This window comes from Aptenodytes patagonicus, chromosome 4 (assembly GCF_965638725.1).
Source record: "Aptenodytes patagonicus chromosome 4, bAptPat1.pri.cur, whole genome shotgun sequence".
Taxonomy (NCBI): domain Eukaryota; kingdom Metazoa; phylum Chordata; class Aves; order Sphenisciformes; family Spheniscidae; genus Aptenodytes; species Aptenodytes patagonicus.
The window spans coordinates 44,005,507-44,020,656 of NC_134952.1; the positions used below are offsets into that span (position 1 = coordinate 44,005,507).

A 15,150-nucleotide genomic window follows, 5' to 3' on the forward strand; every position below is an offset into this window, starting at 1 on the left:
TGCTATATTGCTTAAAGCTCTCCTATAATCTTTTGTTAAGTACCAACATCTTCCTACTTATTCTTTGTTTAGAATGAACTATTTTACAAATTCCCAGTACTCCGTGTTTCTGCAGTTCCTAAAGAATCTGTACTTCTCCTCCTACAACAATTTTTCAGGCATGCATTGAAACTTGGCCTCATCATATAGCTTTGGGAGCATTTTAAAGAAGGCTGCTGTCCAGGTCTGGTCTTGAACTTAATTTACGTTTTATTCCTGATCTTTTCTCCTGCCCCACCCTATGTCACCAGTATATATATATATGGCCTTTCAACACCTCCCCAGAATTTCTAAAGAGACCATCAAGGCATGTTTTGAGGGTGGCTGCTTTTTGCAGCTGTCATTTAATTCAGCATGCAGTCCTCTTGCACAGCAACCCCATTTCTGACCCACCCATAATTATTGCTTTTTTTTTTTTTTTTTTTAAACTCGGTTGGGTTCCTGCTTCAGAAAGGATCTCCTTGCTAAAAGAAGATTGTGTATTGCAGTATGTACTCATTTATGTGCCCTACCTTTCACTGCCAAGTTAGGAAACCTACAACTGTTCTTCTGTTGACTTTAGATTTGATTCAGTTTAAACTTTATAGGTAGTGTGATTTGCGTGTTCTGGGCTTTAGTTAATCTCTGGAGCACATTGTAGGCCTAGGAAGTTAATTGGTTTGTATTTATTCTCCGCATTTTTCTAGTGTTTGAGAAGATGATGGACTACTCTTGTTCTTTTTTTCTCCTAGATAGGTCATTGGAGCCTTACTTCTGCTTATCTGTTAAGAAATGTGTTTGTAACTTAGAACACTTCTGTAGTGAACTCGCTATGTTAGTCTCTTCCTACTTCTGAGGCATATATTGCAATTGATTATCATCAGTAGAAGTTTCTAGCAGGACACGTAAAACGTTGGTGAGGTGGTTTTGTTTGGTTTTTTTACATACTGCAGCTGTAAGTAAGGGCTGTTGCGAGGAACAGCTTTTGCAGACTTTCTTTTATGGTAACAGAAGTATGCGAAGTGTGCCAAGTTAGTGTATGCCGAGTGTGTTAGTGTGTGATATTCCATGAAGAGACTTCATTTTGGCCTCCTGAGGGCAGTCTATCCTAAGACATTATTCTATTGGTAATGATTTGGTTAGTATATCTATATAGTTTTCAGGAAGTGGAGTTGTCTGTGTAGATACAAAGTTAATAGCTGGCATTGCTGTTAACTAGTTTTGTAAAATCCAAATCCATATATCCTGAGCTATTTGGGGATGTAAGGCACGATTTTTAAAGATGGAAAGGATTTCAGTATTGAGTGCAGTGAAATTTGGATAGAAAGTGGATATCTAAATCCCAGCCTTCAAAATCTCTTTGTTACATTATTATCTACAGTTAAAACATACATTGTAATGATTATCTATTGCTGTTAGACAAATTTTCCTCCTTTGATGTGTTGCATAGTGTGAGAGGTTGTATTGCATGAAACTGAAACGTGTATGGCCTGTTGCAATTATGTGACTTTTTTTTTTTTGAAGTGTAGTGTAGTTTGTTTAAGTAAAGCTAATGAAAACTGAACTTTTCAAGACCAGGTACACCCCCTTAATTCAGGTAATCAGTCAGCGTTTGAAAAGACGGGAAATGTAGTGGTGGAGAGAAGTCTTTAAAGAGCATTGGCTGTGCTTATTGCCCAAGGAAGTAAGAACTCTGCTGAAGCCCCAGGTTACATTTTGTTTTCACCCACACATTATGTTCAATTTCAGACCATGTGCTGAAGGCTCCTTTTTGCTGTAGAACTGAGTTAGTAACAAATATTACCTGTACCTTGCCAGACATCAGCATGACTATCAGCACAACTGTTCTATGTTTTATGTTTTCTGTGTTTTATGCTTTTATTTTTTGTATTAACAGCTCATATCTGTTAAGATCTGGGATATTTTTTGTTCATTTCATATAACAAAATACAATACTGAAACCTACAATCATGTTTTTTTCACTCTTTAAATACATCAGATCCAATCCTACTTTTTTTTTTTTTCCTTTCCTTCGTATACTTCACCATTATAGTCTCATATTCTGAGGTAAAAATGAAACTTTCTGTCATAGTTGTTAAAACTAAAATTGCTTTGGCTACTTGGAGATCTGGTAACAAATTGCCAGTTTGGGTATGATGATGTCAAACATGTTGAGACAACACACAAGGAAAACCCACCAAATTTTCCTTGGTATCATTATACCCACATTAGGATAATGTCAGTGGGAGCGTGGGGGGCGGATGTCACTGAGCTAACACCATCTGAGTAAATGAAGCTGCGCAGATGTTACTTACCATTTCCCAGACTGCTGGCTGACACTGCTGAGGTGGCCTTGCATGTGTAGCATGTCGACGGGTTTGAAATTGCTGCGTTACTTTGAACAATTTGTTTAGGAATAACTGCAAGCTGATTATATGGTATTGCTGAAGCATGTTAGTGAAGCAGTTTGATGTTTTGTGAAGTCTAATTTGCAGATCTCCCAGCTCTGTGCTTCTAATGCTAAATGCACTAAAAGTACGTGTTGCACCTATATGTTGGAAGCTGTATTGTAAACACATCTCCACCTGTATGTTGAAGACCTGTTAAAAGCTCTAGGTTACAGTGTTTTACTTCCTGCTGCTGTCAGTCTGACTTTTTCATCCTATTTTCTTCAGCTAGACGGTAGATTTCTACTGAAAACTTCCTGCAACCCTGGAGAAAAGAAACAGTATGGTCATTGTGTGTGTTTTGTATAGATGCTATTTAGTGTGCATATATGATTTTTGATGGTGAGATGGCTCTGCCAGCAGTAGACTAGAACTGCACCCATTCTCTGCAGGTTCTTGTAGCTTTTGTTGGAAGGCATATAGGACAGAGAGCACCTGCAGTTTTGTAGGTCACCATAATTTTCAGGGCACCAGAGTGGAGGTCATGCTAAGCTTTCTGCTATGCAGTGAAGCCATATTCAGTCGATCTGTAAATATTAGATTAGTGAGGTTAATTTACTACACAGTTTTGCAAAGCTGTTTACTAAGTTTTCTGTAAAATCTTTGTTTCTGTTAGCACCATGGTGGCTTTCTTCCTAATGCTGTATCATCTGGCTTCCAGTAATGCTCATCATGTGCCTGTATCTCTCATTGATTAGTTAAGGTGGTGTCTTTCCATTTGGGGGAGAACCAAATATACTGCATTATTAATACACGAGGTCAGTTTTGCTCATAAGAAATATTTATTCCGATGTATTCAGCTGAAGCTGTCCATGAAAAGGTACTTGCATTGCCAAAGTAACAAACTTAGTTTTTGCCTCTAAAAAGGACGACTCATTTGAGCTCCCCTTTCTGTATTATCCTTTGTAATGAGGAACTATGTTTCTGCTGTACTAACTGCTGATTAATGCTCTGCTATGTCAGCTTCCTCTGACTTCCACATTGAGCTCAACCACGCTTCCTGGGAGTTCAGTCCTGAATTCTGATTTGACATCTGCCCAAAGCAGCCAGGACAAATCTGAACCCTGAAGCGAGGGCAGCGGAAATGCACTGATCGTCAACATTTTTTTCCCCACTGAAGGTGCTGTGTTCTTTTTGCATCACCTTAGGCTTGGATGCCCCTTGCCCTGGGCAAAGACAGGTCACTGATGTCTTAGTCCTTGGAATCAGTGACTGGAAACACTGTGACACTCCGTCTCCGCTTTTAGGATGTATAGGCTTACCTGAAATGGATTTTTTTTTTTAGAATGACAGTTACTAGCGGTAGCTGTGCCTTTTCTTATAACCGTTTTTATATGTTGCAAGAAAACACTAATAATCACAAATGAAAACTTTGTTCTGCTTTTATGAAGTTGGTCATTTAATGGATTTGCTGCTCAGAAAAAGCTTAAAAATAATTTAAAAATTACTTCATTCTTTTATTAAGATTTTTAACTGTGTTATGCTTTTTGTATACAGGACTTTGAGGGAAACAACTAACAGAGCCTATCTGAGATTTTGAAATCTGTATTACGTAATTACACTTTTTTTCCTAGTGGAAAGGGGATCTGGAACTTTACAAACTGAAATTCTTGAAAGCTACTGCTGTTCCATACCTGAAATGACATCACTCATGTACGGTTCAAGATCTTTGGATTTACTAACAGTTGTGCTGATTGATAGAAGGATTACATTTGATTTTAGGTTTTCGTTTATTATACATTGTTAAACATGAATTAGTAAATGATCAGAGACTGTACAGCTAAAGTTAATAGAGAATTTAAGAAAGGTAAAACTTGTATTGTAGATTAACAGTATATTCCAAAAATGTTCAGTGAATCTGATTCTGAAGTATTGTAGGAGGAAGTGAGTTAATACGTTAATAAGAAACAGAATGGTGCATTATACTATAGAATAGTGTGGTAAGACAGGTTTTCTTTTAGACAGGGCCTTTCCTACAAATGACTCCAGCAGTTGCTCAGACAAACGCTGCAGGTAAAAGCCATCTCCAAAAATCCACTAGTTCTTAATCTGCAGTAGAGTAGAGGTGTGTTGCCTGTTGCGTGGGAAGTTTTATCTTACGAGGTATTTTCAACACCTTTTGCAGTAGCTTGGAGAGGTCCTGTCCTTGGCAATGTGTTTTTGTACCCTCAGTTCTTTGTAGAAATACCCTGTGATGTCTGGGCCAAGAGTCAGCCAAAAAAAGCTTGACAATATGTTTAGTTGCGTGTTTAACAGAACAGTTTCAGGCAAAAAAAAAACCAACCCTAATCCATTCAGTGTGATGAGATTTGTAGAGCTCCTGCCGTAAATGATGTAATCATTCTGAGCAGTGGCCATGTGCTGTTATTCTTTTCTCCTTTCTTGTTCTGCAGCTGTTTCTGGATCACTTAGACTACTACAGAACTAGAAAGTGACGGCGGTTGCAAGACTCGGCCCTTCCCCGGGGTTTACCTGTTGCACTGCTGTTGTTCTATAAAGCAAAGAATTCCTCCTTCCTGGTGTTGTTGGACTGAAGTTCATTCGTCTTCCTCTGTGTAGCTGCTGAAATCATTGCTGTACAGGTACTGTTGCTTGTAGTCTGGCTTTTTTGCTCTAAGCGTGAGTTGAGCATTATGTTCCAAACACTGAGATCTTTATTAGAGATTCAGTGCAGTATGAGATTATTTTATGTATTAATCACTTTTGTAAAAGGCTGCAAATTGTGGCTTAATTCTGAGTTAGAGTCGCAAGCTTTAAGACACGTTAAAGAACACTGTGTGCGGTCTGGAATAGATTGTAAATGTCTTGGGGCAGGAGCTGTGTTTTCATCTGCCTGATGTGTCTTATGTGCTCGTGCTTCTGTTCAAACAGAAGAACCGTGCAGGGGGAGGGCTTTTTCTTTTAGCCAGTTCAGGAGAATGAGCTAAAAATCAGTGAATTCTGCCCCTTGCACGTCCAGCTGAATTGTGAGGCAGTGAATCAGGTCCGTTGTCAACATGCATATCTGAGCAGGCATTTCCAGTCCATGCATTAATCCATCTATACTACACAGTGTGGGTTTGGCAGTTGGGTCGTACAGGCAGAGCATGCAGCTGATCCCCTCATGATGGATAATATGATCTCACAAAGTACTTACATATGAAATCCGTTTGGGCTGTTTGCAGAGATGAGGATGTAGTTGTCCATGTGTGGGGAATCAAGGCATTTATTAGCATACAACCTAAGTGAATTAAAATCGTCTTTGAAAGTGGTCATATAGAAAGAAGCTATGATTATAAGCTAGGGTTTCAAATTGGACTATAGTTTGGTTTTGATCCCCAGCCCCCGCTTGGCTGTGAAGGGAAAAAAAAATTTTGCATGTTAACTAATTGTTGCTGTGGTCGTGAAGTTGCAGGGTAAAGGCGTTGTGTGCTAAGGTACACCACCAGCTGAAAAACCTTCATGCATGTGGAATTTTGCACCTCACAGTTGATGCTCTTGACAGAGGTTTCTGTCGTCATCCTGAATGTAGCTGCATTGAGTCTTCGATTGCTTTGAATACACTTGGACGGATCAGCTTCCTAAATAATTTGAAGTCTTCCCATAGCTAAACCTGAAGTCTTGCAAAAAGCTAGGACTTCTTTTTTTACTCCTAGAAAATAAAAGTACACTTTCAGGCCATACTATCTGTCTTTGGAGTTTGTGGAGGGAGATTAAACTTCTGAAAGTTACTTTGATGCTTCCAAGAATTTCAGATTTTTGGCTTGAAAAGGATGTCGTTTTCTTGCTTCATGCTTATATCTCTGAATTTGTAAACCCAAACAGTCCCAGTAACTAAGTAACAGCACAGCTGAATGTTTTCATAAAAACAACTTTGCTGCTTAGAGATGTGATTTACTACTTAAGTGTGTGTCTGTACATATATACAGAGGCAAGAAGCAATGATGACCTCATCTTAAACCAGCTCACAAGCGCAGTCTCAGTTTTTAGTCTCTGAGCCAAAGACAAATTTACTGTGAGCAGACAGAACTCCATTGACTTCAGTTGCAGTATCGCCATTAATGTCAGTACTCACTTAATTGCTGAGATAATTCTGTTTGTAGGGATCAATGCTTGAAATGTAAACCTAAAAGAAAAAATTTATCGCCTTGCATCTTTCCTGGTATCTTTCCACAGAAAGGAAAGGAGGAGAAGCTAGTTAATATTCAGGATTTTATAAGTAAATCTTAACATTTTATTTTTTTAATTCTGATATTGCCTTGTTAGAAGACTGTTCTTAAATGAATTTAACAGCGCTTGGACCGTGCCTTTTACTTAGAATCGGTTGTAAGTGACGTCATATTGCAATTACTAGACACACAAAATCAACCTGCATATTTTCTAACCTATTAAAAAAAAAAAAAGCATCTTCAAATACTCTTAATTGGCAGAAGTTTCACAGAATTTATGGGTCATGTTCCTCTGTTTCATTTAAACAAGATTCTGGGTCACAAGCAGAATATTCTGATAAATTCTAGTCATTTTTAGATGCTGCATATAGCCCCCCATTTCATCTGTATTCATAATATTTAGACTTTCTAAATCTTACACTTGCATGCTTCTACTGAAACAGTTAATAGTCTTTACCAGAAGGAAAACTTTCTATTTGTGTAATATTTATTGATGTTAAACCCAAATTATATCAGCACAACAATCCAAAGTAATGATAATACATTTTTTTATAAATACAAATAAAAGGTGGCAAAATAATGCTAGTGAAGCTAAACAAAAAAGTAAATTAGCATGTCACAGTCGAGAAAAATTTGGCAAATGATATGACATACTTTTTCTAGAATAGAATCAGATTATTCCCAGATGACAGACTATGACGTTAATCTAGATTAACGATCCCCATAACTGGTCATATCCTGCACCAGAATCGTACTACCTTATGTGCTAAAGTTTATTAGTCACTAAAAAACAAAACAAACTTTGTGTACTTACAAAGCAATACACGTATAGCAGTAATGCAATATATGGCGTACACAATTACAAAATTAAAAAAAACAAACCCTAAGTACAGGACTTCTGAATAACTGAACTGAGATAAAAGATTTCAACACTTTTATTATAAATAATGAAAGATACCATATATGTGCTTCATATAAGGAATACAGTGTTTTCCTTTCATAGCAAAGTATCATCGCTCGTACCATCAAATGCTCATTTTTCTTGTCAGGCCTAGTAATTCTCCCATCCCTCCCTCCCCTTCATCTGAAACTCATTTGGTTCTAGTTGAAAACTACCTAGTCAGGTCTGACTTAGGTGGGGCTCCAGTTTGATGTGGATTTGCCTTGCGTTCTGAAAGTGGCCTTCAGGCTTTTAATCTATGGCGCACAAGCTCTACCCATTAAAAGAGCTGTCATTTGCCTACAGTCGGGAGAAGGAAAAAGGAAAATCTACCAGAGACACATGCTATGTTAAGAAGAAGGGGGGGGGGGGGGGGGGAAGGCGCAAATTTGATGTTGTTTTTGTCCATCTTCATTTTCTACTTCCTCAGATCTGCAAGCTTATCACCTGTGGTGTGTACTTGTCACTTAAATTCATATTGCAGTCTCAACCCATTTTTCACTTACTATACATTTCTAAAATCCTCATACGCGTTACACAAGCTTTAAACAGCTGAACGTCCTGTACATACACTCCCTAGTTTTCAGCTCACCTTAGAATTTCAGATTCTCAAATGGGAGTATTACCAGGTTACAGACCGTCTTCAGGAAATCCACAGAGAGTTTCAACCTCTTGCTCTGTCCCCCTCCCACCCCTTGCAGGAACCTCCTGCAGTGGTTCATACTGCTGGCGTGTTTTTCCCCTCTAGTTACCGATATTTATAGTCTGGAGTGGACTGTTACTACATGTCAGCTCTTTTTCTTCATTATCTTGAAGAGGTTAAATTACTTATGCTTAAACTGTCTTTGCTGTATGGCAAAAAGGAAAAATCCAAAACAATTTAAAATTACGGTGTTGATGTTGCTTTATAGACTTGTCCATACTAAAAGCATTTAAGGCAAGATATTTCTTTCATTGTAGACTAGAAAGCAGTTTGCAGAGATACAGCATTTGCTTACGTTTCTCTTCCTTGTCCCTTCCGGTTTCATTCTCACAATATTGCACTTGTTCATTGTAGCTATCAGAATGCATTGCCATTTTAGAACTATAGATAACCATACATTCTAATTTTCTTTGTGATCTCGTGGCCTCAAATAAAACATCTTGCACCATTAAGATTGTGTAGCGCATCTACTTACTGCTTATGAAGGCATAGAGTGATAAATAGCGTTCTCCTCTGAAAAATCTGTCTCTCTGATGTATTTTGGCCTTTATGAAAAGGGTTATTTGTAAGAGCTGAAGCAACTTAGGTATAAGGAACTGGTGAATGTGATGTGTTGTGCAACGTGTACATTTCTATTAATAATCTATCTATTCTTCTAATTTGGTATAATGAATAAGGAATATATGGTTACTGTGTTTGTTGTTTATCTTTTGTACTTGAAGGTGTCTGCCTTTGCATAAAGTGACATAGGAGTATCATTGGTCAAGGCAATGGCTTTCAGTGTTTCTGCTTTGAAAGAAAACGGTGGAAGCGGCAGCTGGGTCTACAGATCATCGCTCTCTACCAAGCCAGACTGCATTGTCAGGTGGACTGGATTTGCTTCAGGCTGGAAGGCTGCTCTGATGTCTAGTCCTTGGTCACAGAGTGCAGCGTATCGGCTGGCTGAGGGCCGCACCTTCTTTGGCTTGGTTGTCTGAGGTGGTTGTTGCCACTGAGCTATAGATTAAAAAAGCAAAGAAAAAGTGTTAGCCATCTTGAGCTGTGCAACAAGGCGTCCCAGCTACACAATCAACCCTTTGTAAAGGAGAGACTAATTTCCGAGCAGCAGAAAACCATTGTATCAAAGGTAAGTTTGTTTCATTTCTTGGTGTTTGGTTTTTGTTTCCCCCCCCCCAGCATCTAGTTTCACCTTCAAATGTGGTAAGTAAAAACAATAGTGTCTGTGTTTGCTACTTTGCCTTTTTGGCATTGCTTTCTACCTTCCCTTGTGTCACTGAGACGGGTAACAGCGAGGGGTTTGTTCCTGTGCACTAATATTACAGTGACCGGCCTGTCCAAGGGTTGTTTGTTGTATATAAAAGGAAATCATCTGGTGGCCATTGCCACCCCTTGTATGCTGACGAATGCTGAGCCAAGTCTCTAATTCGCAAGTCCCACTACCACCACCACCCCAGAAACCATCCTTTATCATTCCAATCTCTCCCCTTCCCCCCTCCCTACCCCCTTAATTCTTGTTATGAGGACACGGGTAAGAGATTTTGGTTTAGGAAGACTTTCACTATGTAAGGGGCTGCTTTGGAACAAACCAAATAGTTAAGCAGAAAGCCGTAAAAACATCTACTGCACTTCTGGTAGCTGTCGCAGGTGTATTACAGACTAATGTACAAAAGAATACAAAAGGTTAGGGGAGTGCTAGCAGAGCAATAGTAATAATGATCCACGAAAATAATGTAATCATGCCGTTATCTGTTGTTAATTAGCTATATTTAATATACTAAGCAAAAACAGAAAGCATGCATGCTTGTTTTGCTTTAGGTATCTGAAAGATGGCGAAATGTACTTTGACAGAGCATTTGTTGTCTTGATGTGGATCGTTATTATTGAGGACAAACTATAAACAAAAGAAAGAGAGACCAATGTAAACCATTCTGTGAATAAACCGAAATGTAAAGAACTGTTGCTTTTGGGGGGACTAATGTGATCATGAAAATTGAAGTTACTTACTATAAACATCCAACCTGGCGGTGCAAGACACGATCCCAGCCTCATTCTTGGCTGAAACGGTATACCAACCGGCATCCTCCTTTGTAGCTCCCTGAATAAGCAGGCAGATGTAGCCGTAGTTATCCTGGTGCATGCTGAACAAAAGAAAAGTAGAAAAATCACTATTTAAATTGTAAAACGGTGTAGGCTATTTTTAAATGTAAAGAGACTCAATCCTAGTTATGGATTAATTGTAGTCCACTTTTAATTAATGTGGAACTTCCTCTGAAATTCGCAAGTGGAAAACAAAACCTTGAGTGGGCTCGACAATTTGGCAGTTTAATATCCTGTATTGAAAGCTAAGAAGCAAAACCGCCATAAAGTAACTTCTCTTTCACAATTACGGATTAAGACATCTGGAAGCCTGATTTAAGTAGTAGGGATGCCAGAACTTACCCAGACTTCTTGGGGAAAGGATAAAAAACTTGAGGAACAAGGTACTGAAATACTCTTAGTTATTTAGAAGGACAGCAATAATTTATTATGGTGTCATATCGGTAACGAGCTCCTTTTCTTGCAATATATCATGAGTTTGCTTTTAAACATGCATATCAAACGTTATCAAATATCGAAGACAAGTTTATAGATCTTAGAATATAAAAAAAAAGAATCTTGGTTGCTTATCTACACAGCAGAGTTACAAATCGAGGTTTCTGCTGAGAAGCAGATAGCTTTACTTAGGAGCCCAGGTTTTTACCAGTGAATTTCTTTGTCTTCGTTCTAGAAGAGAAAAACCACTTCTCCACGTGCTTAAAGTGCAAAGATAGTTGTTTAAGTCCAAGGCTGGAAAACAGAACTAACTTTTAATTCTGGCTCGGCCACCAGGCTGGCTGTGAGTTTGAGTAAGTGTCATAAATTATTACAATAACTAGTTAATATTTATGAGCTGCTGTTCACACAAAGCATTCTTAAGACCTTCCAGGTTTTAATTTGTGTTACAGGATAAATCGTCATTGAAGTTATATGTGGGGAGATTATTCTAAGTCAGTCTAACCTCACTCGGTCGGTGTTGTATGTGAGTGACTCGTTCTCTTTCTTCCAAAATATCTGAGGTGATGGCTCTCCCGAGATTCGACACTCCAGTCGCACTGGGAATCCCTCGGTCACACCTGTGTTTTGTAGCTTCTCTATAAACACAGGTGCTTTGTGTACTTCCTTAGCTGTGAAAATAAAGATTGCAGTCGTGTTGACACTAGTCTATGAAAATGTAGCCTTTCTTTCAGCAATATGCTAAAAGCCAATAATGAAAAAATCTAAGCGGCAGGAAAGTTAAGTGTTGTCTTCATTAATCACAAAGTCTAGTCCCGGTACATCTGAAGAAAAGAGTCACATCGATATTTTAATAGGGAAAAAGTGAGCACTAATAGAGCTGAGTGGCTCCCCCACCCCCCTGCCTCCCCGAAAGAACTGAAGTGTGGAGCATGAAGGACTCGATAAACAGACTGCACAATGCTTGTTACAGAGCGCTCCTTCACACTCCTTTTAATTATAGAAGGAACTGCTCTACCAGAAGGCTGGAATGGCATTAGTCTAATACGCTGTGAAACGCACGAATCGTGTCATACTGCCTACCCGTTGGTAGACCTGGGTCTGCACACGTTGCGACTAAAAACCCCGTTCAGGTAAGTAGCCTGGTTTGTGGCTGCAACTGTGGCAACAGCCCTCTCTGCTTGACTGTGTGTGTGCACAGAGGCTACCTGCCGGTCAGCTTATGCCACAACATACCATAAGTGTATCACCCGTAACTACACTATAGTTCTGTTCCCACCAGGTTTCCTTTTTCGTGTTACCCTTACAGTGCTCAGTGTGGAAGCTTAGCATGACGAGGTTACCTGCAACAATGAGCTCCAGGCTGAATGTATTTTCGCCGGCTCGATTGCTGGCAATACACGTGTAGATTCCAGCATCTCTAGCTGTGACTGGCTCTATGATCAAGGAGTGCACGCCATTCTCACGCACCAACATTTTGTGAGAACTATCAGGACGAATTGGTCTTCCGTTAAGTTGCCAGCTTAAATCTGGAGTTGGTAATCCACTAACCTTAAGTGTAAACAGAACAATGGGAAATGGTCTTAGCCATACGAAACACTGGAGGAGTCCTGACTCGTTACTTCAGAGAAGTTTGCTTTTGTTTGCTGCTGCAGGTGTACCACAAGATTTAAAGATCTAAATCTGTCCCAAATTACACACTGACTCAGTTGTATTCATTTACTTACTTTCTGGCCAACTCCCTGAATTCCATGATGTCTTACGGGCGTGACTGAAAAAAGGTCAGTGTTTAGGTATGCTAGAAGCTAAACAATAACACATTGCAAAACAAAAGGCAGGGTGACACCTTTTGTCTTTTTTCATTGTTTGCTCTTCACGTGGAATGAGAACATACTCCTTTCTAGATTAACTTCTTGTGGAAAACTTGCAGACAAAAAGATGTTAGCTGACTATTGAACTCTGAGTTCCATTCCACTTAGGTGTAACCTAGTGACCGCACCGCCTGTGCTAGTTAATGCTTGGTCTGTGTGAACAAGTCTTGTACTTTTGAAAGCTGTGCCATTTGCTGCGGGTACTGCTTGAAAACAAATACCTTCTCCCAAATAGATCAGCGTGAAGTAAACAGAAGTCACGCAAGCCTTAATTAATTCTGTTAGGCAAAGTCATAAATCAAGATTATATTGTTTGAAACTTTAATGGGGGATCGAAACTCAAGTAGTAAGAGGACTTCAAATGGAGAAGCACGCTGTCTTTATAGCGTGTGCTGCTCCCCTCCACACCCCAGCACAGCCAAATTCTAAAAATCGGTTTACTCTGAGCTGTAAGATTTGCCTGAAGCACTTTCACCAGAGGGGAGGCAAACTTTTATTGTCAGCTTTCTCATAAGCAGCGAGATGAAGTAACCGATTGACAGTCGCGGAAACTGCAAATGGGTGAAATAGCTTTAAAAAGAAACTAACTTGGTTTTTGAGTCAGCTAATGTTACAGAAGGGTTGCTGCTATCCTTTGCGCGATACTTGCCTTGCAGTCCATTCTGCATAGTTTTCCTTCTTGAACAGTCAGGTCTCCAGGAGCCTGCAGAAAATGAGGCCGGAAGAATCGTTCCTGAATTGGTTCATTTTCATCACCACTGTCCCTTGATCGAGATCGTGGTCTTAAAATAACATGAAATAGAGGTAAATTACTTTTTTTCTCTGCTAAATCAGAACCACCAAAATCACTTCTAAGACCGCTTTGAATTTTAAATCACTTCTTTGACCTATACCATAATCACTCCGTATTTACACACAGACATTGGTAGCATTTGGCTCAGACTGAGTTAATTATGACACTGTACTTACTTACCAATTACTTGCATTTAATTCCCATGTTGTGGCAAAACATGATCTAGAAAACAATCTTGCTACAGAATAATTGCTCGTAATAATAATTTATTTATATACGATAGTATTTTTGTTTAGAGTTAGTCTTTAAATGCAATATAAGTAAGTCGGTGGGCCTTAGCATATAGCTTCAGTTCCCCATTTCTAGTGTCCTGTGCATCTAATCCCTTCGCTGCTGCTGCTGACGCCGGAAAGCGCAGGTACTGTTTGTTAATTATGTTTACCGTTCAGAAGACAACAGCAGCAGCTAAAAGCTAACTCCGCTCAGTTGAGAAGAGACTTTTCACATCAGGCTTATTTTTCACCTTCTCTTGCTCTGCACTACAGAAGGCCCTACAGAAGGTTCCGTGGATTGGAGTGCTGTGGATATTTATTCCTCATTTAACAGGGTTTTTTTGGGATATTCTTGAACATTTTCAAAGCTGCCAAATCATGGTGTCAAAACAATGAGAATTTCATTTGTGAGCAATAGGAAGGAAAACTTTGGTCGTTAAATTGTTCTTCATAAAGGTACTGTAAAAAGTGTAATGAAAAGTAAAAAGAAGGAAAAATAACTCCTGTCCCCAGAAAGAGTATCAATCGCCCTAAGCTTCCACGGTACCATTTAATCCATTTGCAGCACTGGCTATTCTTGCCTGTTAATTTAATCTATTGAATCTTTTTCTAAGTCGTTCCTCGTTTAACTGGATTTTTTTCCCATTGAAATTAGCATTATTCCATTTGTGTGATTTAATAATCAAAGAAACTTGTAATTGAAACAAAATTTTAGATCAGTTTTTGTCCTTGCCTGATCAGCTCCAATGGATCACGTTCTGGAGCCAACTGCTGCCTACAGTAACGTCCTGTTGCAGTGAAGAGGAGCTATTCGAAACTCCCCCCAGGTGACTTCCGTCAGCGGGACTTTGCAGTGACATTCTCTTTCCTGAATTCCATTTTCTGTTAACTTTTGCCAGTGTTTCTGTTTTGGCCAGTGTCTGCAATACGTATACGTGCTGCAGTATACATGGCTGTACTGCAGTTTCTGCTGCCCAGGGGCGTTTCTTTAGGTTAAAATAATTCATAACAAAAAAAAGCTTAAAACCCCAACATTTAACCTTTGGAAAACAAGATGCTGTACTACTGTGTGGAAGGTAAACACTCTAGCTGCACACTCCGTTCCACTGAGGTTAAGTTTAATTAGACTTGCTTGAATTTGGTTTATTTTGTCCTCTGTTGTTGCCCTTCTCTCTATTACTGCTCTGTTTGAATTCTGACCAGTCATCACTTTCGCTACGGTATTATCTGTCATAAATAGATAAATTTTGACTTTTTAATGATCATCACAGGCTTCCCACAGCTATAACTAAAGGCAGATGGGGGGGGAGGGGGGAGAGGAATCTAGCCCGTACTGCTTATTAATGTAGGAATGGATACCGAAATGGGGAACGCAGACGGACGTCTTTGCACACGCTAAAAGCTTACGTAACTCTTCAGGAGCCGA

General features: G+C 39.3%; 1 protein-coding gene and 1 long non-coding RNA gene across 8 annotated transcripts in view; one reads left to right on the forward strand and one right to left on the reverse strand.

Moving 5' to 3' along the window:
• The first annotated feature begins 4,771 nt into the window (after nucleotides 1–4,771).
• On the forward strand, nucleotides 4,772–13,403 carry LOC143159536 (uncharacterized). Its single transcript, XR_012995180.1, has 4 exons — nucleotides 4,772–5,047; nucleotides 8,979–9,382; nucleotides 11,792–11,921; nucleotides 13,347–13,403. It is a non-coding gene; the product is annotated as an uncharacterized LOC143159536 (long non-coding RNA).
• Nucleotides 7,078–15,150, reverse strand: part of PALLD (palladin, cytoskeletal associated protein) — a 220,776-nt gene continuing 212,703 nt past the window's right edge. For 6 of the 7 annotated variants that reach the window (XM_076336551.1, XM_076336555.1, XM_076336554.1 and 3 more), the window contains 5 exons: nucleotides 13,309–13,441; nucleotides 12,132–12,339; nucleotides 11,294–11,459; nucleotides 10,261–10,394; nucleotides 7,078–9,252 (listed from right to left, as the gene is read on the reverse strand). In XM_076336551.1, coding sequence (XP_076192666.1) covers nucleotides 9,080–9,252; nucleotides 10,261–10,394; nucleotides 11,294–11,459; nucleotides 12,132–12,339; nucleotides 13,309–13,441 — 814 coding nt within the window. In that variant the 3' untranslated portion in view covers nucleotides 7,078–9,079. Of the gene's footprint in view, nucleotides 9,253–10,096; nucleotides 10,148–10,260; nucleotides 10,395–11,293; nucleotides 11,460–12,131; nucleotides 12,340–13,308; nucleotides 13,442–15,150 lie in introns of all 7 variants that reach the window. The other variant, XM_076336553.1, reaches the window with a different exon arrangement.